The sequence below is a fragment of the Leuresthes tenuis genome, unplaced genomic scaffold, assembly GCF_036924035.1.
Source record: "Leuresthes tenuis unplaced genomic scaffold, fLeuTen1.0.hap1 SCAF_20, whole genome shotgun sequence".
NCBI classification, from domain to species: domain Eukaryota; kingdom Metazoa; phylum Chordata; class Actinopteri; order Atheriniformes; family Atherinopsidae; genus Leuresthes; species Leuresthes tenuis.
This window is the reverse complement of record NW_027325374.1, coordinates 558,092-575,433: the sequence shown is the minus strand read 5'-3', so window position 1 is coordinate 575,433 and position 17,342 is coordinate 558,092. Positions and strand designations below refer to the sequence as shown.

Below are 17,342 nucleotides of genomic sequence, written 5' to 3'. Positions count from 1 at the left end.
TCGAACCTCGGGTCAGACAGAAGGGTTCAAATGGTTCGAACCTCGGGTCAGACAGAAGGGTTCGGGTGATTAAGAACAGGCATCTGTTCCTGTTACTGCTGTACAGACACTGCTGCCTCCTTGTGTGCAGTGCAGTGTGTTCCAGGAGTTTCCCTAAATATTACTGCTACAAAACAAACACCAACTGCTATAAGTGAAAATAAATTAGGGTTGAGATATTAAAGTTTATTAAATTTTCTACACACAAACATTTTTCTGTGACACCTAAAAAGCAGAATTTACTGAAGAATAATTCACATAATTATTAAAAACAGTATTTCAGTTTGCAGCTTTCTATAAACTCTTAGTGAATCCTGAGTGAGAGAAGCTGCCTTTCTCCTGTCAGCCAAAGACTGTAATTACATGCATGATTGATATCATTATTTAAACTTAAGGGCAGATTTTCATCTAAAAAAGCTTTCGTCCTTTTTTATGGAGAAAAACAGAAAGACATCAGCAAAAAGTGAAGTTTTGATCCAAAACGTCAACTCTGTGTTTTTTTTTGTTTTTTTTTACATTATTTGAGTTCTACAGTTTTCTAAAACAAAGAGCAGCTCAGACGGTTAAACCGTCCAGCACATCTCTGCTGCTCACTTCATTAGCTTGCATGTGAGCTGATGCCAGTTAGCTGCTCTGCTGTGCACATCGGTTACGTCGCTACCGCACATGAAGACCCTGATTCAGCCCAACAGAAGGACACTTGCAGTATTTTGTCCTTAATCTGACTCCATACTGACAACTTTGATACTTGGTTTGTATGTTTCCGTGTTAGCTTGAGTGCTGCTGTCCTCTTTATAGTCCTGTTGGGGTCATGTGACCAAGGCAAGGTTCCACTTCACAGGCAGGAAGCCAGGAGTCGCCTCTCTTTAACTTTAAATTATCGTCCCCTGAAGATATGACAGACGAGCCTTTTCTTTGGCATCAGCGAATCTGATTGGCTGTTTCCGCTTCAACTAAGAGGTGATGTCCTGACTGTCTTTATCCTCGCCAAAGCAGTCTGATTGGTCAGACTGGCTGTGGGGGAGGGGCTAGTGTTCACCAGACAGCTTTCTGCGGCAGCGGCAAATCACAGCAACGGTGGTGAGGACAAGCGCACTGGCCAGAAGAGCGGCGCCACTGAGGAAGAAGGTGGCCGTGTAACTTCCTGTGACATCAACCAGCCAGCCTGCAGGAGAAGAAGAGTGATGTCATCAGGCATGAGTGCGTCAGACATTAAGATGATTCTCTATCTGAAGTTTATTCTCAATGATTATGTGTGGAACGGCAGGGTGGAGGTTTCTCTCACCTCCAATTGGTGGGCTGACCAGGTAGGGGATGGCGTGCAGGAAATAGACCACGCCCAGCGCCGAGGACAGGTTTGGAGATCCCACCATGTCTGACGTCACCACGGGGATCAGAGCCACGTAGGCGCCATCAAAGTAACCGTAGAGAAAGGCGAACGGCACGAGGAGCATGAAGGATCGGAGCAGTGGCGTAAAGAGGCAGCAGAGACCCTCCATCGCCACAGAGAAGACGTAACAGGCCAGACGGTGCGGCTTCAGACACCTGAGAGACGGACAACAGGTCACATTTAGCAGCAAACTGAGTCCAGTGCAGACGGCTCACTGACTGTTGCTCCTAACATACAAAAGAACCTCAACTCTGCTTCACCTGGTACTTAATGAGCCGGTTTCATGTCCAACTCGAAAGCTTTGAAAGTTTGACCTTCAACAAAAATCTCAGGTCTGAACTGATTTTCTCTGCTGGAACATGAACTCTGATCATTAAGTTTAAGGCAGCTGACGTCCTCTCACCCTTCACCTCCTTCACCTCAGTCTCAGAGAGCTGCTCACTCAACACAAACTACACAAAGCTCATCCTGAACCAGGTGTCACAAGAAACTTCTGGAAACTCTAAACAACTAAGTTTGGAAACTATTCCCGGTTTGCTTTTCATCAAGCAGGTGTGTTCGTGGCGGCCACCAGCGGGTGTGTTCGTGGCGGCCACCAGCGGGTGTGTTAGTGGCGGCCACCAGCGGGCGTGTTAGTGGCGGCCACCAGCGGGCGTGTTAGTGGGGGCCACCAGCAGGTGTGTTAGTGGCGGCCACCAGCGGGCGTGTTCGTGGCGGCCACCAGCGGGCGTGTTAGTGGCGGCCACCAGCGGGCGTGTTCGTGGCGGCCACCAGCGGGCGTGTTCGTGGCGGCCACCAGCGGGCGTGTTCGTGGCGGCCACCAGCGGGCGTGTTAGTGGCGGCCACCAGCGGGCGTGTTAGTGGCGGCCACCAGCGGGTGTGTTAGTGGCGCCCACCAGCGGATGTGTTAGTGGGGGCCACCAGCGGGCGTGTTAGTGGCGCCCACCAGCGGGCGTGTTAGTGGCGGCCACCAGCGGGCGTGTTAGTGGCGGCCACCAGCGGGCGTGTTAGTGGCGGCCACCAGCGGGCGTGTTAGTGGGGGCCACCAGTGGGTGTGTTAGTGGGGGCCACCAGCGGGTGTGTTAGTGGCGGCCACCAGCGGGTGTGTTAGTGGGGGCCACCAGCGGGTGTGTTAGTGGCGCCCACCAGCGGGTGTGTTAGTGGGGGCCACCAGCGGGCGTGTTAGTGGCGCCCACCAGCGGGCGTGTTAGTGGCGGCCACCAGCGGGCGTGTTAGTGGCGGCCACCAGCGGGTGTGTTAGTGGGGGCCACCAGTGGGTGTGTTAGTGGGGGCCACCAGCGGGTGTGTTAGTGGCGGCCACCAGCGGGTGTGTTAGTGGGGGCCACCAGCGGGTGTGTTAGTGGCGCCCACCAGCGGGTGTGTTAGTGGCGCCCACCAGCGGGTGTGTTAGTGGCGGCCACCAGCGAGTGTGTTAGTGGGGGCCACCAGCGGGTGTGTTAGTGGGGGCCACCAGCGGGCGTGTTAGTGGCGCCCACCAGCGGGCGTGTTAGTGGCGGCCACCAGCGGGTGTGTTAGTGGGGGCCACCAGCGGGCGTGTTAGTGGCGGCCACCAGCGGGTGTGTTAGTGGGGGCCACCAGCGGGTGTGTTAGTGGGGGCCACCAGCGGGCGTGTTAGTGGCGCCCACCAGCGGGCGTGTTAGTGGCGGCCACCAGCGGGCGTGTTAGTGGCGGCCACCAGCGGGTGTGTTAGTGGGGGCCACCAGCGGGCGTGTTAGTGGCGCCCACCAGCGGGCGTGTTAGTGGCGGCCACCAGCGGGCGTGTTAGTGGCGGCCACCAGCGGGTGTGTTAGTGGGGGCCACCAGCGGGCGTGTTAGTGGGGGCCACCAGCGGGCGTGTTAGTGGCGCCCACCAGCGGGCGTGTTAGTGGCGGCCACCAGCGGGTGTGTTAGTGGGGGCCACCAGCGGGTGTGTTAGTGGCGGCCACCAGCGGGTGTGTTAGTGGCGGCCACCAGCGGGTGTGTTAGTGGGGGCCACCAGCGGGCGTGTTAGTGGCGCCCACCAGCGGGCGTGTTAGTGGCGGCCACCAGCGGGCGTGTTAGTGGCGGCCACCAGCGGGTGTGTTAGTGGGGGCCACCAGCGGGTGTGTTAGTGGCGGCCACCAGCGGGTGTGTTAGTGGGGGCCACCAGCGGGCGTGTTAGTGGCGCCCACCAGCGGGCGTGTTAGTGGCGGCCACCAGCGGGCGTGTTAGTGGCGGCCACCAGCGGGTGTGTTAGTGGGGGCCACCAGCGGGTGTGTTAGTGGCGGCCACCAGCGGGTGTGTTAGTGGGGGCCACCAGCGGGTGTGTTAGTGGCGGCCACCAGCGGGCGTGTTAGTGGCGGCCATGAGCTGTAACTCTTTGTGCAGGTCAGACTAATCTTTGATGATGGATATCATGTTTCTGTCCCATCCCATTTCTGTTCCCACAGAGATTTCCACACTTCTGGAGGAGCACTACCCTCAATGATCCCACATTTTACAGGTTTCTCTCCTTACATGTTGGTCATCAGCCGCTGAGCACACATACCTCCATGAAGGCTGAGTAGAAAGGCCTGGATCCAGAATCAGATCAGGATCAACACTAAACTTTAACCACCTCTGGGTTGAACTGTGCCACATCCCTGCTAAATTCAAACCAAACCAATCACAGAACCTCCTGGGATGTAACACGCAAAGCTTCATAAACTGGGCCTGTGTTCATGCTGCCTGGTGGCTGTGACACATGAACACCAGAGAAGTTATGTTCGGTTTGAGCTCTGGTTTGGATGCAGCCCTTCTGGAACATGTTGGAACATGTCAGGGCAACCGTGGACGTGTGAAAACAGAACAAAGTTTAACAGAAGAAACTGTTCACAAACAGATTAGTGAGCCATACTTTCTGTCCGTCAGCCAGCCGAAGGTGATGTTCCCCACGATGTCGATGACTCCCAGGATGGACATGAGGAAGGCGGCGTGCTGGTGCCTGATGCCGACGCTCAGAGCGTACGGCACGAGGTAGACGAAGGGCAGGCTGCAGCCGCTGGCCAGGAACAGGAAGGATATGGCCAGACCCAGGAAGTCTGACCGCAGCAGGAAGCGGTACTCCTTATAGGACAGGAAGCAGGAACTGAGGCCCCGCCTCCTGTTCAGCCTGGGGGTGGGGTTTCCCAGGGACAGGGGCAGGGGCAGTGAAGATGCCGGCGGTAGCTTGGCTGATGACAAAAGGCTGTCTTTGGAATCTTTGGAGAGTTTCATGGTGACTTCGGCGTCTCGAGATGAGATGTCACCTGCGTCAGAGAAAACACCTGCTCAGGTGTAATCGGTTAGTTGGTTAGTGGTCGTTCAGGTGCAGGGAATCAAACCATCAACCTGAGCACATGGCTCGGATCAGCTGAGTAAAACAGTATGATTAAAAGAAATTACATACAGCGCTGCTTCTCAGCACATGACTCCTCCCCCATATCTTCCGTCTCCTCCTGCTGGACTGTGATTGGTTGCAGCAGCGCGCCGCAGACGCAGAGGTTGGCAACAAAGGCGCTGAGGACGAGCAGCGCTCCCCTCCACGAGTACAGCTCGATGAGCAGCTGTACGGCCGGAGCCAACACGAATGTGCCGATGCCACTGCCTGACATGGCGATGCCGTACGCCAACGCCCTCCTCTGCCGGAAGTAACAGCCCACCATAGCGATGGCCGGGGTGTAAGAGAGGGCGAAGCCCAGGCCTGTGGAGTCCACACAGGTGCAATACTTCAGGTGAGCTACAGAACACCTTTAGACAGTGAAGACATGTCTGCATCCTGACCTGTGAGGACGCCCATACTGACGTAGAGCTGCACCAGGCTGGTGGAGAAGGAGCTGAGCAGGAGGCCGCAGGATGATAGGAGGCCACCCAACATCACCGCCAACCTGCAGGACCAGCGGTTCCCCACCAGGCTGCCGACAGGAGCTGCACACAGACACAACTTCAGCTACTCTCATGTAAAACTGCCGGTTGCTGTGAGTGGACGGAGGCGTACTGACCGCAGAGCATGGTGGTGCAGTCCACCAGGCTGTGGATCCAGGCGGTGGCGGAGTAGTCCGCTCCAAAGTCGGCCTGAAACTCCACAAAGAAGATTGAGATGCACCTGCAGACACAGAGGAGGGTCTGAGTTAGTGAGCGGGAAAGCCAATCAGTTGCCAGATGGATTGATCAGTCAGCAGTTAGACAGTCACCACAAAAAGCAGCTCAGAAAGGTGTGTGTTGGTGTGTGTTATGTAAAGGAAGCTACAAAACACGATCTGTACGTGACCAAAACCCGATCCGTACTCGACCAAAACCCGATCCGTACGCGACCAAAATCCGATCTGTACGTGACCAAAACCCGATCCGTACTCGACCAAAACACGATCTGTACGTGACCAAAACCCGATCCGTACGCGACCAAAATCCGATCCGTACGCGACCAAAATCCGATCTGTACGTGACCAAAACCCGATCCGTACTCGACCAAAACCCGATCTGTACTCGACCAAAACCCGATCCGTACGTGACCGAAATACGATCTGTACGTGACCAAAATCCGATCTGTACTCGACCAAAACCCGATCTGTACGTGACCAAAACCCGATCTGTACTCGACCAAAACCCGATCTGTACTCGACCAAAACCCGATCCGTACGTGACCGAAATACGATCTGTACGTGACCAAAATCCGATCTGTACGTGACCAAAACCCGATCCGTACTCGACCAAAACCCGATCCGTACGTGACCAAAACCCGATCCGTACGCGACCAAAATCCGATCCGTACGTGACCAAAACCCGATCCGTACGTGACCAAAACCCGATCTGTACGTGACCAAAACCCGATCCGTACGTGACCAAAACCCGATCCGTACGTGACCAAAACCCGATCCGTACGTGACCAAAACCCGATCTGTACGTGACCGAAATACGATCTGTACGTGACCAAAATACGATCTGTACTCGACCAAAATCCGATCTGTACGTGACCAAAACCCGATCCGTACGTGACCAAAACCCGATCTGTACGTGACCGAAATACGATCTGTACGTGACCAAAATCCGATCTGTACTCGACCAAAATCCGATCCGTACGTGACCAAAACCCGATCCGTACGTGACCAAAACCCGATCTGTACGTGACCAAAACCCGATCTGTACGTGACCAAAACCCGATCCGTACGTGACCAAAACCCGATCCGTACGTGACCAAAACCCGATCCGTACGTGACCAAAACCCGATCTGTACGTGACCAAAACCCGATCCGTACGTGACCAAAACCCGATCTGTACGTGACCAAAACCCGATCTGTACGTGACCAAAATCCGATCTGTACTCGACCAAAATCCGATCTGTACGCGACCAAAATCCGATCTGTACGCGACCAAAACCCGATCTGTACGTGACCAAAATACGATCTGTACGCGACCAAAACCCGATCTGTACGCGACCAAAACCCGATCCGTACGTAACCAAAACCCGATCTGTACTCGACCAAAACCCGATCCGTACGCGACCGAAATACGATCTGTACGTGACCAAAATCCGATCTGTACTCGACCAAAATCCGATCTGTACGTAACCAAAATACGATCTGTACGTGACCAAAACCCGATCCGTACTCGACCAAAACCCGATCTGTACGTGACCAAAACCCGATCCGTACGCGACCAAAACCCGATCCGTACGTGACCAAAACCCGATCTGTACGTGACCGAAATACGATCCGTACGTGACCGAAATCCGATCTGTACTCGACCAAAACCCGATCTGTACGTGACCAAAACCCGATCCGTACGTGACCAAAACCCGATCTGTACGTGACCGAAATACGATCTGTACGTGACCAAAATCCGATCTGTACTCGACCAAAACCCGATCTGTACGTGACCAAAACCCGATCCGTACGTGACCAAAACCCGATCTGTACGCGACCAAAACCCCATCCGTACGTGACCAAGTCTCTAAGAGACCAGTTCAGAATTCAATGTTTTGAGTGATAGTTCCTCTGTGTCGATGTTGATTATCTGTCATACTTTAACGATATTAAACCTTGTCCTGCTGCCAGCCTCATTAACAACAGAGGAAGCGTTGCTTTGGGACACTGGGATGTTTGTGACGTAACGAAGGGCTCCTGAATGCACCGCGAGGCCTCACTCCCCTGAGCTGCTGTGATGTAAGAGACCAGCTGGTGTTGTCAGAGCTTCACTTAATGTTTCACAGAGAGGTTACCGGGTTTGCTGGAATTCTCCACACTGAGCAGGAAGTCCTCTAAAAAGTTACATATTCTTCCCAAAACCAGCCTGAAGTCAAACAAACTGATCATAATTATTAATCAGCTGATTCTTCATGGCTGATCTTCACAGCTTCAAAGTTCAGGTGTGTAACGTGTCATCTATTGGCAGGATGTTTTTACTCATTTCTAACACCTCTTCCCATCTTCTCTGAAGCTGTGTTTCCATCCAGCTACGGATAGAAATGATTTCAACTAAAATAGAAATAAGATACTTTGAAATATTAATCCTGGGAGAGGAGGAAAACTTGGTGTTTCCCTAAATGTGACGTTACTTTCTTCACCGCTTGGTTCTCATTTTGAAACATTTCATTCGAACACATTTAGTCAGATCATTGTTAAAGTTTGTGCACATCTGGATGGAAACGCAGCCTCAGAGCAGAGGGAGATAAAGAGGCTTGTCTGTCTGCTAGATGTCCCTGAGTCTGGATGAATTCTGCCTTTAGATATGTCCAAAGAAAGGAACACAGTGTTAGCATAGCAGCTGGGAACAAAGGCACCAGCTAGCCTGGCTCTGAGCAAAGCTAAGACCACCGATCAACAAAAACAAGACGAAACGACCCCAAAGACATCCATCCTTTGCATTCTGGTCCAGGAGGGAAACAGGAACACTCTCCAGCTCCTCCTGGGGGGTCCCGGGTGTTCCCAGATATATAATCCCTCCAGTGAGTTCTGGTTCTGACCCGCCAGGCATTCAGGGGTTGAAGTTGATCCACTTCTGAGGGGGTTAACTGTGGTTAAAGACCTCATCACGCTGCTCTAACCAACAACGCCGTCACTCCTGATTCTGCACACACTGATGCAGGGCTGAGCCCCCTCTGACTGGCCCGGCTGAATGAGTACAGAAGAACGAGTTAAGATGTCTTCTGTCTGTGCTGATGAGCTGCAACTGACGTGAAAAGGGCCTAAACGGCCACCTTTCTGGTGGATCAGCTTTCAGCCGATGGAAACAAACGCAGGTGTGTAACATTCCCCCTAAAAGCAGTCCCACTCCACACTGAATCCAAGTTTAAAAACACACAGCAACAGTAATCTGATCAATTAACAAGATGAATTTAGTTCACTGTGATCTCAGAGAACTTTTACTGCAACCCAAACGGATTCTGCTGTCAGGTAAATCATCAGTAAACAGGCTGTGAATGTTTCTATCTTTGTGAGGACACCACAGCTCTGCACTGGGGGACGTTTCTGGAAAGGTAAATTATTACATCCTGGTTGGAAGACTTGGTTGATGTGTGTCTCTGCATTAGTATCACGCTGCAAACTGTTCACAGAATATGTTTGTGCTGTGATCTGCTGCAGCTCTGTTCAGGATCTGTTGTAACCTGTCTGACCTGTTCGCTCCACATGCCTAACCCTAACCCCCCCGGCCCAACTCTGCTGTTACACAACTCTGTGACTGAGTCCAGGGCCGGTATCACGCTTTTTACAACCCCTGGACAGGTAGACAGTGTGTGTGTGTGTGTGTGTGTGTTTCTGTGTGTGTGTGTGTGTGTGTGTGTGTGTGTGTGTGTGTGTGTGTGTGTGTGTGTCTGTGTGTGTGTGTGTGTGTCTGTGTGTGTGTGTGTGTGTGTGTGTGTGTGTGTGTGTGTGTGTCTGTGTGTGTGTGTGTGTGTGAGTGTGTGTGTGTGTGTGTGTGTGTGTGTGTGTGTGTCTGTGTGTGTGTGTGTGTGTGAGTGTGTGTGTGTGTGTGTGTGTGTGTGTGTGTGTGTCTGTGTGTGTGTGTGTGTGTGTGTGTGAGTGTGTGTGTGTCTGTGTGTGTGTCTGTGTGTGTGTGTGTGTGTGTGTGTGTGTGTGTGTGTGTGAGTGTGTGTGTGTCTGTGTGTGTGTCTGTGTGTCTGTGTGTGTGTCTGTGTGTGTGTGTGTGTGTGTGTGTGTGTGTGTGTGTGTGTGTGTGTGTGTGTGTGTGTGTGTGTGTGTGTGTTACCTGGTCACCGCTCGGGTGCACACTGTCACCATGAAGCAGCAGCCCACGATCACCCATCCCCACCCCCCGTCTGGAGGTGGCACCACGACTCTCTGCCGCCTCACAGCAGCCATCTCTGCAGCCGGATGCTGAACCGGACCCCCCCGAGCCGAGTCCTGGTTCTGGTTCTGGGCCGGGTTGAGCTGAGCAGCACGAAGCCAAAAGAGGACAAAGTGAACGAAGAAGGTGGAGCTGTTGAAACGACGTCAGAGCAGAAGCAGAGAAGAGGCGACTTGTTCGAAACTTAAAGAAGGAAACATCCTTCGGCCCCCCAGGCAGAGTCCGGCTGGAGCTGTGCGTCCGAATTTAAAGCTGCTTCAGTCAATAAGTGACCAGCTGACCCTCAATCATCAACCACCAATGGTTACAGAGCCCCCAGACCCACGGGTCAGCACCAGGTCCACTGATGTTCATCAGAAACACAGCATCAGCATGTTCCACCCTGACAGGAGCAAACGCAGCCAGCCCCCCCCTGCAGGCCCGGGAGTGGTGGGAGGACCCAGAAGGGCTCAGGTGTCAGAAAGAGGCTCATCTGGTGGGACGGGTCTAACGGCTCGGTATTTATGTCCCACACTTCCCGGCAGGTTTGTGTTTATTTATGTCCGGGGGGGGGTCACGGCAGGTCAGACACGGCACAGAACTGAACCGAGGCCAAGACCAGAACCAGAGCTGGAACAAGGGCCCGGCAGGGTCAAAGAGGACCAAAATCAGTGTGTGAAGATTTCTGCACTGAAAGCCCGGCCTGAGGTTCTGGTACTGAGGTTCTGGTGCTGAGGTACTGGTGCTGAGGTTCTGGTACTGAGGTTCTGTACTGAGGTTCTGTACTGAGGTTCTGGTCCCAGTCCTGCTGGATCAACATCCCCAAGGACATAAATAAACGAGAACACACTGTTGGGTCCAGTTTGTCCTGGACTCCTGGTTCCGGTCTGCGATGTTCTGAGATGCAGCAGGAAAACACCGGGACCAGAATCAGGGTCAAATGGGGAGAAATGGATCAGAACCACGTTTTAAAATTTTAAAATGATTAACCCAACTTCTCTGAACTCGTACCAGTAAATGTTTGAGTTGAGGCTGTGGCGCCCCCTGCTGGACCGGACCGGCACCACCGTTTGAGCGGTTTCCCACCTGAAGTCCAGCTGAGGACGATCAGATGGGAAAGGGAGAGAGGGGAGGAAAACAAGGGAGAGAGGGGAGGAAAACAAGGGAGAGAGGGGAGGAAAACAAGGGAGAGAGGGGAGGAAAACAAGGGAGAGAGGGGAGGAAAACAAGGGAGAGAGGGAGGAAAACAAGGGAGAGAGGGGAGGAAAACAAGGGAGAGAGGGGAGGAAAACAAGGGAGAGAGGGAGGAAAACAAGGGAGAGAGGGGAGGAAAACAAGGGAGAGAGGGGAGGAAAACAAGGGAGAGAGGGGAGGAAAACAAGGGAGAAAGGGGAGGAAAACAAGGGAGAGAGGGGAGGAAAACAAGGGAGAGAGGGGAGGAAAACAAGGGAGAGAGGGGAGGAAAACAAGGGAGAGAGGGAGGAAAACAAGGGAGAGAGGGGAGGAAAACAAGGGAGAGAGGGAGGAAAACAAGGGAGAGAGGGGAGGAAAACAAGGGAGAGAGGGGAGGAAAACAAGGGAGAGAGGGGAGGAAAACAAGGGAGAGAGGGGAGGAAAACAAGGGAGAAAGGGGAGGAAAACAAGGGAGAGAGGGGAGGAAAACAAGGGAGAGAGGGGAGGAAAACAAGGGAGAGAGGGAGGAAAACAAGGGAGAGAGGGGAGGAAAACAAGGGAGAGAGGGGAGGAAAACAAGGGAGAGAGGGGAGGAAAACAAGGGAGAGAGGGGAGGAAAACAAGGGAGAGAGGGGAGGAAAACAAGGGAGAGAGGGGAGGAAAACAAGGGAGAGAGGGGAGGAAAACAAGGGAGAGAGGGAGGAAAACAAGGGAGAGAGGGGAGGAAAACAAGGGAGAGAGGGGGGAAAACAAGGGAGAGAGGGGAGGAAAACAAGGGAGAGAGGGGAGGAAAACAAGGGAGAGAGGGAGGAAAACAAGGGAGAGAGGGGAGGAAAACAAGGGAGAAAGGGGAGGAAAACAAGGGAGAGAGGGGAGGAAAACAAGGGAGAGAGGGGAGGAAAACAAGGGAGAGAGGGGAGGAAAACAAGGGAGAGAGGGGAGGAAAACAAGGGAGAGAGGGGAGGAAAACAAGGGAGAGAGGGGAGGAAAACAAGGGAGAGAGGGGAGGAAAACAAGGGAGAGAGGGGAGGAAAACAAGGGAGAGAGGGAGGAAAACAAGGGAGAGAGGGGAGGAAAACAAGGGAGAGAGGGGGGAAAACAAGGGAGAGAGGGGAGGAAAACAAGGGAGAGAGGGGAGGAAAACAAGGGAGAGAGGGAGGAAAACAAGGGAGAGAGGGGAGGAAAACAAGGGAGAAAGGGGAGGAAAACAAGGGAGAGAGGGGAGGAAAACAAGGGAGAGAGGGGAGGAAAACAAGGGAGAGAGGGGAGGAAAACAAGGGAGAGAGGGAGGAAAACAAGGGAGAGAGGGGAGGAAAACAAGGGAGAGAGGGGGGAAAACAAGGGAGAGAGGGGAGGAAAACAAGGGAGAGAGGGGAGGAAAACAAGGGAGAGAGGGAGGAAAACAAGGGAGAGAGGGGAGGAAAACAAGGGAGAGAGGGGAGGAAAACAAGGGAGAAAGGGGAGGAAAACAAGGGAGAGAGGGGAGGAAAACAAGGGAGAGAGGGGAGGAAAACAAGGGAGAGAGGGGAGGAAAACAAGGGAGAGAGGGGAGGAAAACAAGGGAGAGAGGGGAGGAAAACAAGGGAGAGAGGGGAGGAAATTCTGTTAATTGTGTTGAGAAACCATTTCCACGATGTTAGTTTTTAGAGAGGCACCGAAGTTTGAGACGAGACGAGATGAAGAAGAGAAGCAGGGAAGATAAGGAGAGAAGAGAAATGCAACCGCCTTCATCGAGAGCCGCAAGAGATATATGTTATATATATTTATATGTTATATATATGTTATATATGTATATTTATATATTTAGAATGATTTTAGGGTTAGTTCCTTCTGTGGGGAGTTTATGTTCTCCCGGGTTCTCCAGGTTCCTCCCACAGTCAGTGAGGGAAACCTGACTGTTGTTGGGCCTGTGGTCCAGAAACTCAAAGAGAAAGCATCTGCAAACAGGTGAGGTCAGAGGTCAGACTTAGGCCCATCCAAAAAGGAGTAAATCCACAGAGAAGCATGGTGGTGGCAGCGTTATTCTGTGGGATGTTTCAGGATGAAGCTGATTGTTCCTTCTTCAGAGCAGCAGCCATGTTGTATTTCTGATGGAAAACCCTCAGAACAATGCTGTCGTTTGGACCCTCTGAAGGTCCCAGAGCCCGTAACCTTTTGTGAATGTCCTGCTTATTGTTGCTGGGAAGTTAATCAGTGAGGCAGTCGGTTTTAATCAGTTTGTTTCCTGATGATTCACTGATGGTATCTCCCATCTAGTTTCTAGTTATTTTAATCTTTGAATGGGGGTTCTGGGGAACATGAGACAGCCATCAGCAGCCTTTATGACTGTATTTCAGGCTATTGATGGTAAAACATCTCAGCCAGGACAAAACCTGATGATCCTGAAGGTCCTGAAGGTCTCAGTATAACTGCAGCTCTGAACCTGAGCCGTCGTCATTTTGACTCTGGTTCAAAAAGTGAATTTTATCATCTGAAAATCGTGTGCAGAGAACAGCTGTTTGTCTGGTTCGGTCCATGTTTTCATGACATGCAGACGAACTAAAACCAGAGAGAGGAATCTAATCACACCGAGGTCATGATCTCTGTACAGACGGCCTGAGTTCAAGATCCCTTTATAACGTGAGTAAAAGTAGTCGTTGTCCGACTCCTGAGTCCAGGACCCTCAGGTCTCCTGGGGATATAATTTTATTTGTTCCCAAAGTGAGAACCAGAACATGCGGTGAGGCCTTTTTGATAATCTCTTTATCGTTTCAGCTGCTTTGTTCCATGCTGGTGTCCTGCTCAGCTCAGGTTCACATCCAGGTGTGTTTACCCTGTAAAGCTCTTTGTCCTGCACATAATGTTAAGGAGCGTAGTCCAAATAAAGTTTGAATATGTAAAACACGGCATTAATGATCAGGCAGATCATCAGTAAAAAATAAATATGTGCCTTATTGTTAAGTTTTACCACAAAATGAATTGATTCTGCTTTAAAGTGTGTCTGAAACTTTCCGTCTGACCTATTTCCAGCGGTTTATTGCTGCTGTACCTTGTTCACACTGTGGGTTTATTTTCTTTGTTTATCATTTTATAACACACTGTAAGGAAGTTACAAAGTTAATTTGGTTATCTCTACACAAACCTGCACATTGATAAGAGTTTTTACTTGTGTTTCCTACATCGATGCTGTGAAAACATAATTAAAATGAACTTATCGTCACAAATCTCTGCACAAGAATAACTTTCATGTAATTAGAATAGTTCCACATCACCTTGTATCCAGAAGTTTCTTCTTGTTATCTGATAGTTTCTATCATTGCTCTTTGAAGCCTGCGGCCACAGATTTCAGCTGCTGTGGTTTTTCATGCCTGAACTCACTGCCTGGACTCACTGCCTGGACTCACTGCCTGGACTCACTGCCTGGACTCACTGTCAGGACTCACTGCCTGGACTCACTGCCTGAACTCACTGCCAGGACTCACTGCCTGAACTCACTGCCAGGACTCACTGCCAGAACTCACTGCCAGGACTCACTGCCTGGACTCACTGCCAGGACCCACTGCCAGGACTCACTGCCTGAACTCACTGCCAGAACTCACTACCAGGACTCACTGCCAGGACTCACTGCCAGGACTCACTGCCAGGACTCACTGCCTGAACTCACTGCCAGGACTCACTGCCTGGACTCACTGCCAGGACTCACTGCCAGGACTCACTGCCAGAACTCACTGCCTGGACTCACTGCCTGGACTCACTGCCTGGACTCACTGCCTAGACTCACTGCCAGAACTCACTGCCTGGACTCACTGCCTAGACTCACTGCCAGGACTCACTGCCTGGACTCACTGCGAGGACTCACTGCCAAGACTCACTGCCTGGACTCACTGTCAGGACTCACTGCCTGGACTCACTGCCTGGACTCACTGCCTGGACTCACTGCCTGAACTCACTGCCAGGACTCACTGCCTGAACTCACTGCCAGGACTCACTGCCTGGACTCACTGCCAGGACTCACTGCCTGAACTCACTGCCAGGACTCACTGCCTGGACTCACTGCCAGGACTCACTGCCTGAACTCACTGCCAGGACTCACTGCCAGAACTCACTGCCAGGACTCACTGCCTGAACTCACTGCCAGGACTCACTGCCTGGACTCACTGCCAGGACTCACTGCCTGAACTCACTGCCAGGACTCACTGCCAGGACTCACTGCCTGAACTCACTGCCAGGACTCACTGCCAGGACTCACTGCCTGGACTCACTGCCTGAACTCACTGCCAGGACTCACTGCCTGGACTCACTGCCTGGACTCACTGCCAGGACTCACTGCCAGGACTCACTGCCAGAACTCACTGCCAGGACTCACTGCCTGGACTCACTGCCAGGACTCACTGTCTGGACTCACTGCCAGGACTCACTGCCTGGACTCACTGCCTGGACTCACTGCCTGGACTCACTGCCTGGACTCACTGCCAGGACTCACTGTCTGGACTCACTGCCAGGACTCACTGCCTGGACTCACTGTCTGGACTCACTGCCAGGACTCACTGCCTGGACTCACTGCCTGGACTCACTGCCAGAACTCACTGCCTAGACTCACTGCCAGAACTCACTGCCAGGACTCACTGCCTGGACTCACTGCCAGAACTCACTGCCAGAACTCACTGCCTGGACTCACTGCCTGGACTCACTGCCAGAACTCACTGCCTAGACTCACTGCCAGGACTCACTGCCTGGACTCACTGCCAGGACTCACTGCCTGGACTCACTGTCTGGACTCACTGCCAGGACTCACTGCCTGGACTCACTGCCAGAACTCACTGCCTGGACTCACTGCCAGAACTCACTGCCAGGACTCACTGCCTGGACTCACTGCCAGAACTCACTGCCAGAACTCACTGCCTGGACTCACTGCCTGGACTCACTGCCAGAACTCACTGCCTAGACTCACTGCCAGGACTCACTGCCTGGACTCACTGCCAGGACTCACTGCCTGAACTCACTGCCTGGACTCACTGCCAGGACTCACTGCCTGGACTCACTGCCTGGACTCACTGCCTGGACTCACTGCCAGAACTCACTGCCTAGACTCACTGCCAGGACTCACTGCCTGGACTCACTGCCTGGACTCACTGCCTGGACTCACTGCCTGGACTCACTGCCTGGACTCACTGCCAGGACTCACTGCCAGAACTCACTGCCTAGACTCACTGCCAGGACTCACTGCCTGGACTCACTGCCTGGACTCACTGCCAGAACTCACTGCCAGGACTCACTGCCTGGACTCACTGCCAGAACTCACTGCCAGGACTCACTGCCTGGACTCACTGCCAGAACTCACTGCCAGAACTCACTGCCTGGACTCACTGCCTGGACTCACTGCCAGAACTCACTGCCTAGACTCACTGCCAGGACTCACTGCCTGGACTCACTGCCTGGACTCACTGCCAGAACTCACTGCCTAGACTCACTGCCTGGACTCACTGCCTGGACTCACTGCCTGGACTCACTGCCTGGACTCACTGCCAGGACTCACTGCCTGGACTCACTGCCTGGACTCACTGCCTGGACTCACTGCCTGGACTCACTGCCAGAACTCACTGCCTAGACTCACTGCCAGGACTCACTGCCTGGACTCACTGCCAGGACTCACTGCCTGAACTCACTGCCAGGACTCACTGCCAGGACTCACTGCCTGGACTCACTGCCTGGACTCACTGCCAGAACTCACTGCCTAGACTCACTGCCTGGACTCACTGCCTGGACTCACTGCCTGGACTCACTGCCTGGACTCACTGCCTGGACTCACTGCCAGGACTCACTGCCAGAACTCACTGCCTAGACTCACTGCCAGGACTCACTGCCTGGACTCACTGCCTGGACTCACTGCCAGGACTCACTGCCTGGACTCACTGCCAGAACTCACTGCCTAGACTCACTGCCTGGACTCACTGCCTGGACTCACTGCCTGGACTCACTGCCAGGACTCACTGTCTGGACTCACTGTCAGGACTCACTGCCAGGACTCACTGCCTGGACTCACTGCCTGGACTCACTGCCTGGACTCACTGCCTGGACTCACTGCCAGAACTCACTGCCTAGACTCACTGCCAGGACTCACTGCCTGGACTCACTGCCTGGACTCACTGCCAGAACTCACTGCCTAGACTCACTGCCAGGACTCACTGCCTGGACTCACTGCCTGGACTCACTGCCAGAACTCACTGCCTAGACTCACTGCCTGGACTCACTGCCTGGACTCACTGCCTGGACTCACTGCCAGAACTCACTGCCTAGACTCACTGCCAGGACTCACTGTCTGGACTCACTGCCTGGACTCACTGCCAGAACTCACTGCCTAGACTCACTGCCTGGACTCACTGCCTGGACTCACTGCCTGGACTCACTGTCAGGACTCACTGCCTAGACTCACTGCCAGGACTCACTGCCTGGACTCACTGCCTGGACTCACTGCCAGAAC

General features: G+C 53.1%; 1 protein-coding gene across 1 annotated transcript; it reads right to left on the bottom strand.

Annotated features, from left to right (window-relative positions):
• Positions 1-718: 718 nt before the first annotated feature.
• LOC140277999 (monocarboxylate transporter 12-B-like) lies at positions 719-9,769 on the bottom strand. The gene is made up of 7 exons (XM_072372873.1): positions 9,632-9,769; positions 5,428-5,531; positions 5,210-5,353; positions 4,836-5,129; positions 4,305-4,695; positions 1,325-1,584; positions 719-1,204 (listed from the first exon to the last, which is right to left on the bottom strand). The coding sequence occupies exons 1-7, from the start codon at positions 9,742-9,744 to the stop codon at positions 1,068-1,070; spliced, it is 1,443 nt and encodes a 480-aa protein (XP_072228974.1). The 5' UTR covers positions 9,745-9,769; the 3' UTR covers positions 719-1,067.
• Between the last annotated feature and the right edge of the window lie 7,573 nt (positions 9,770-17,342).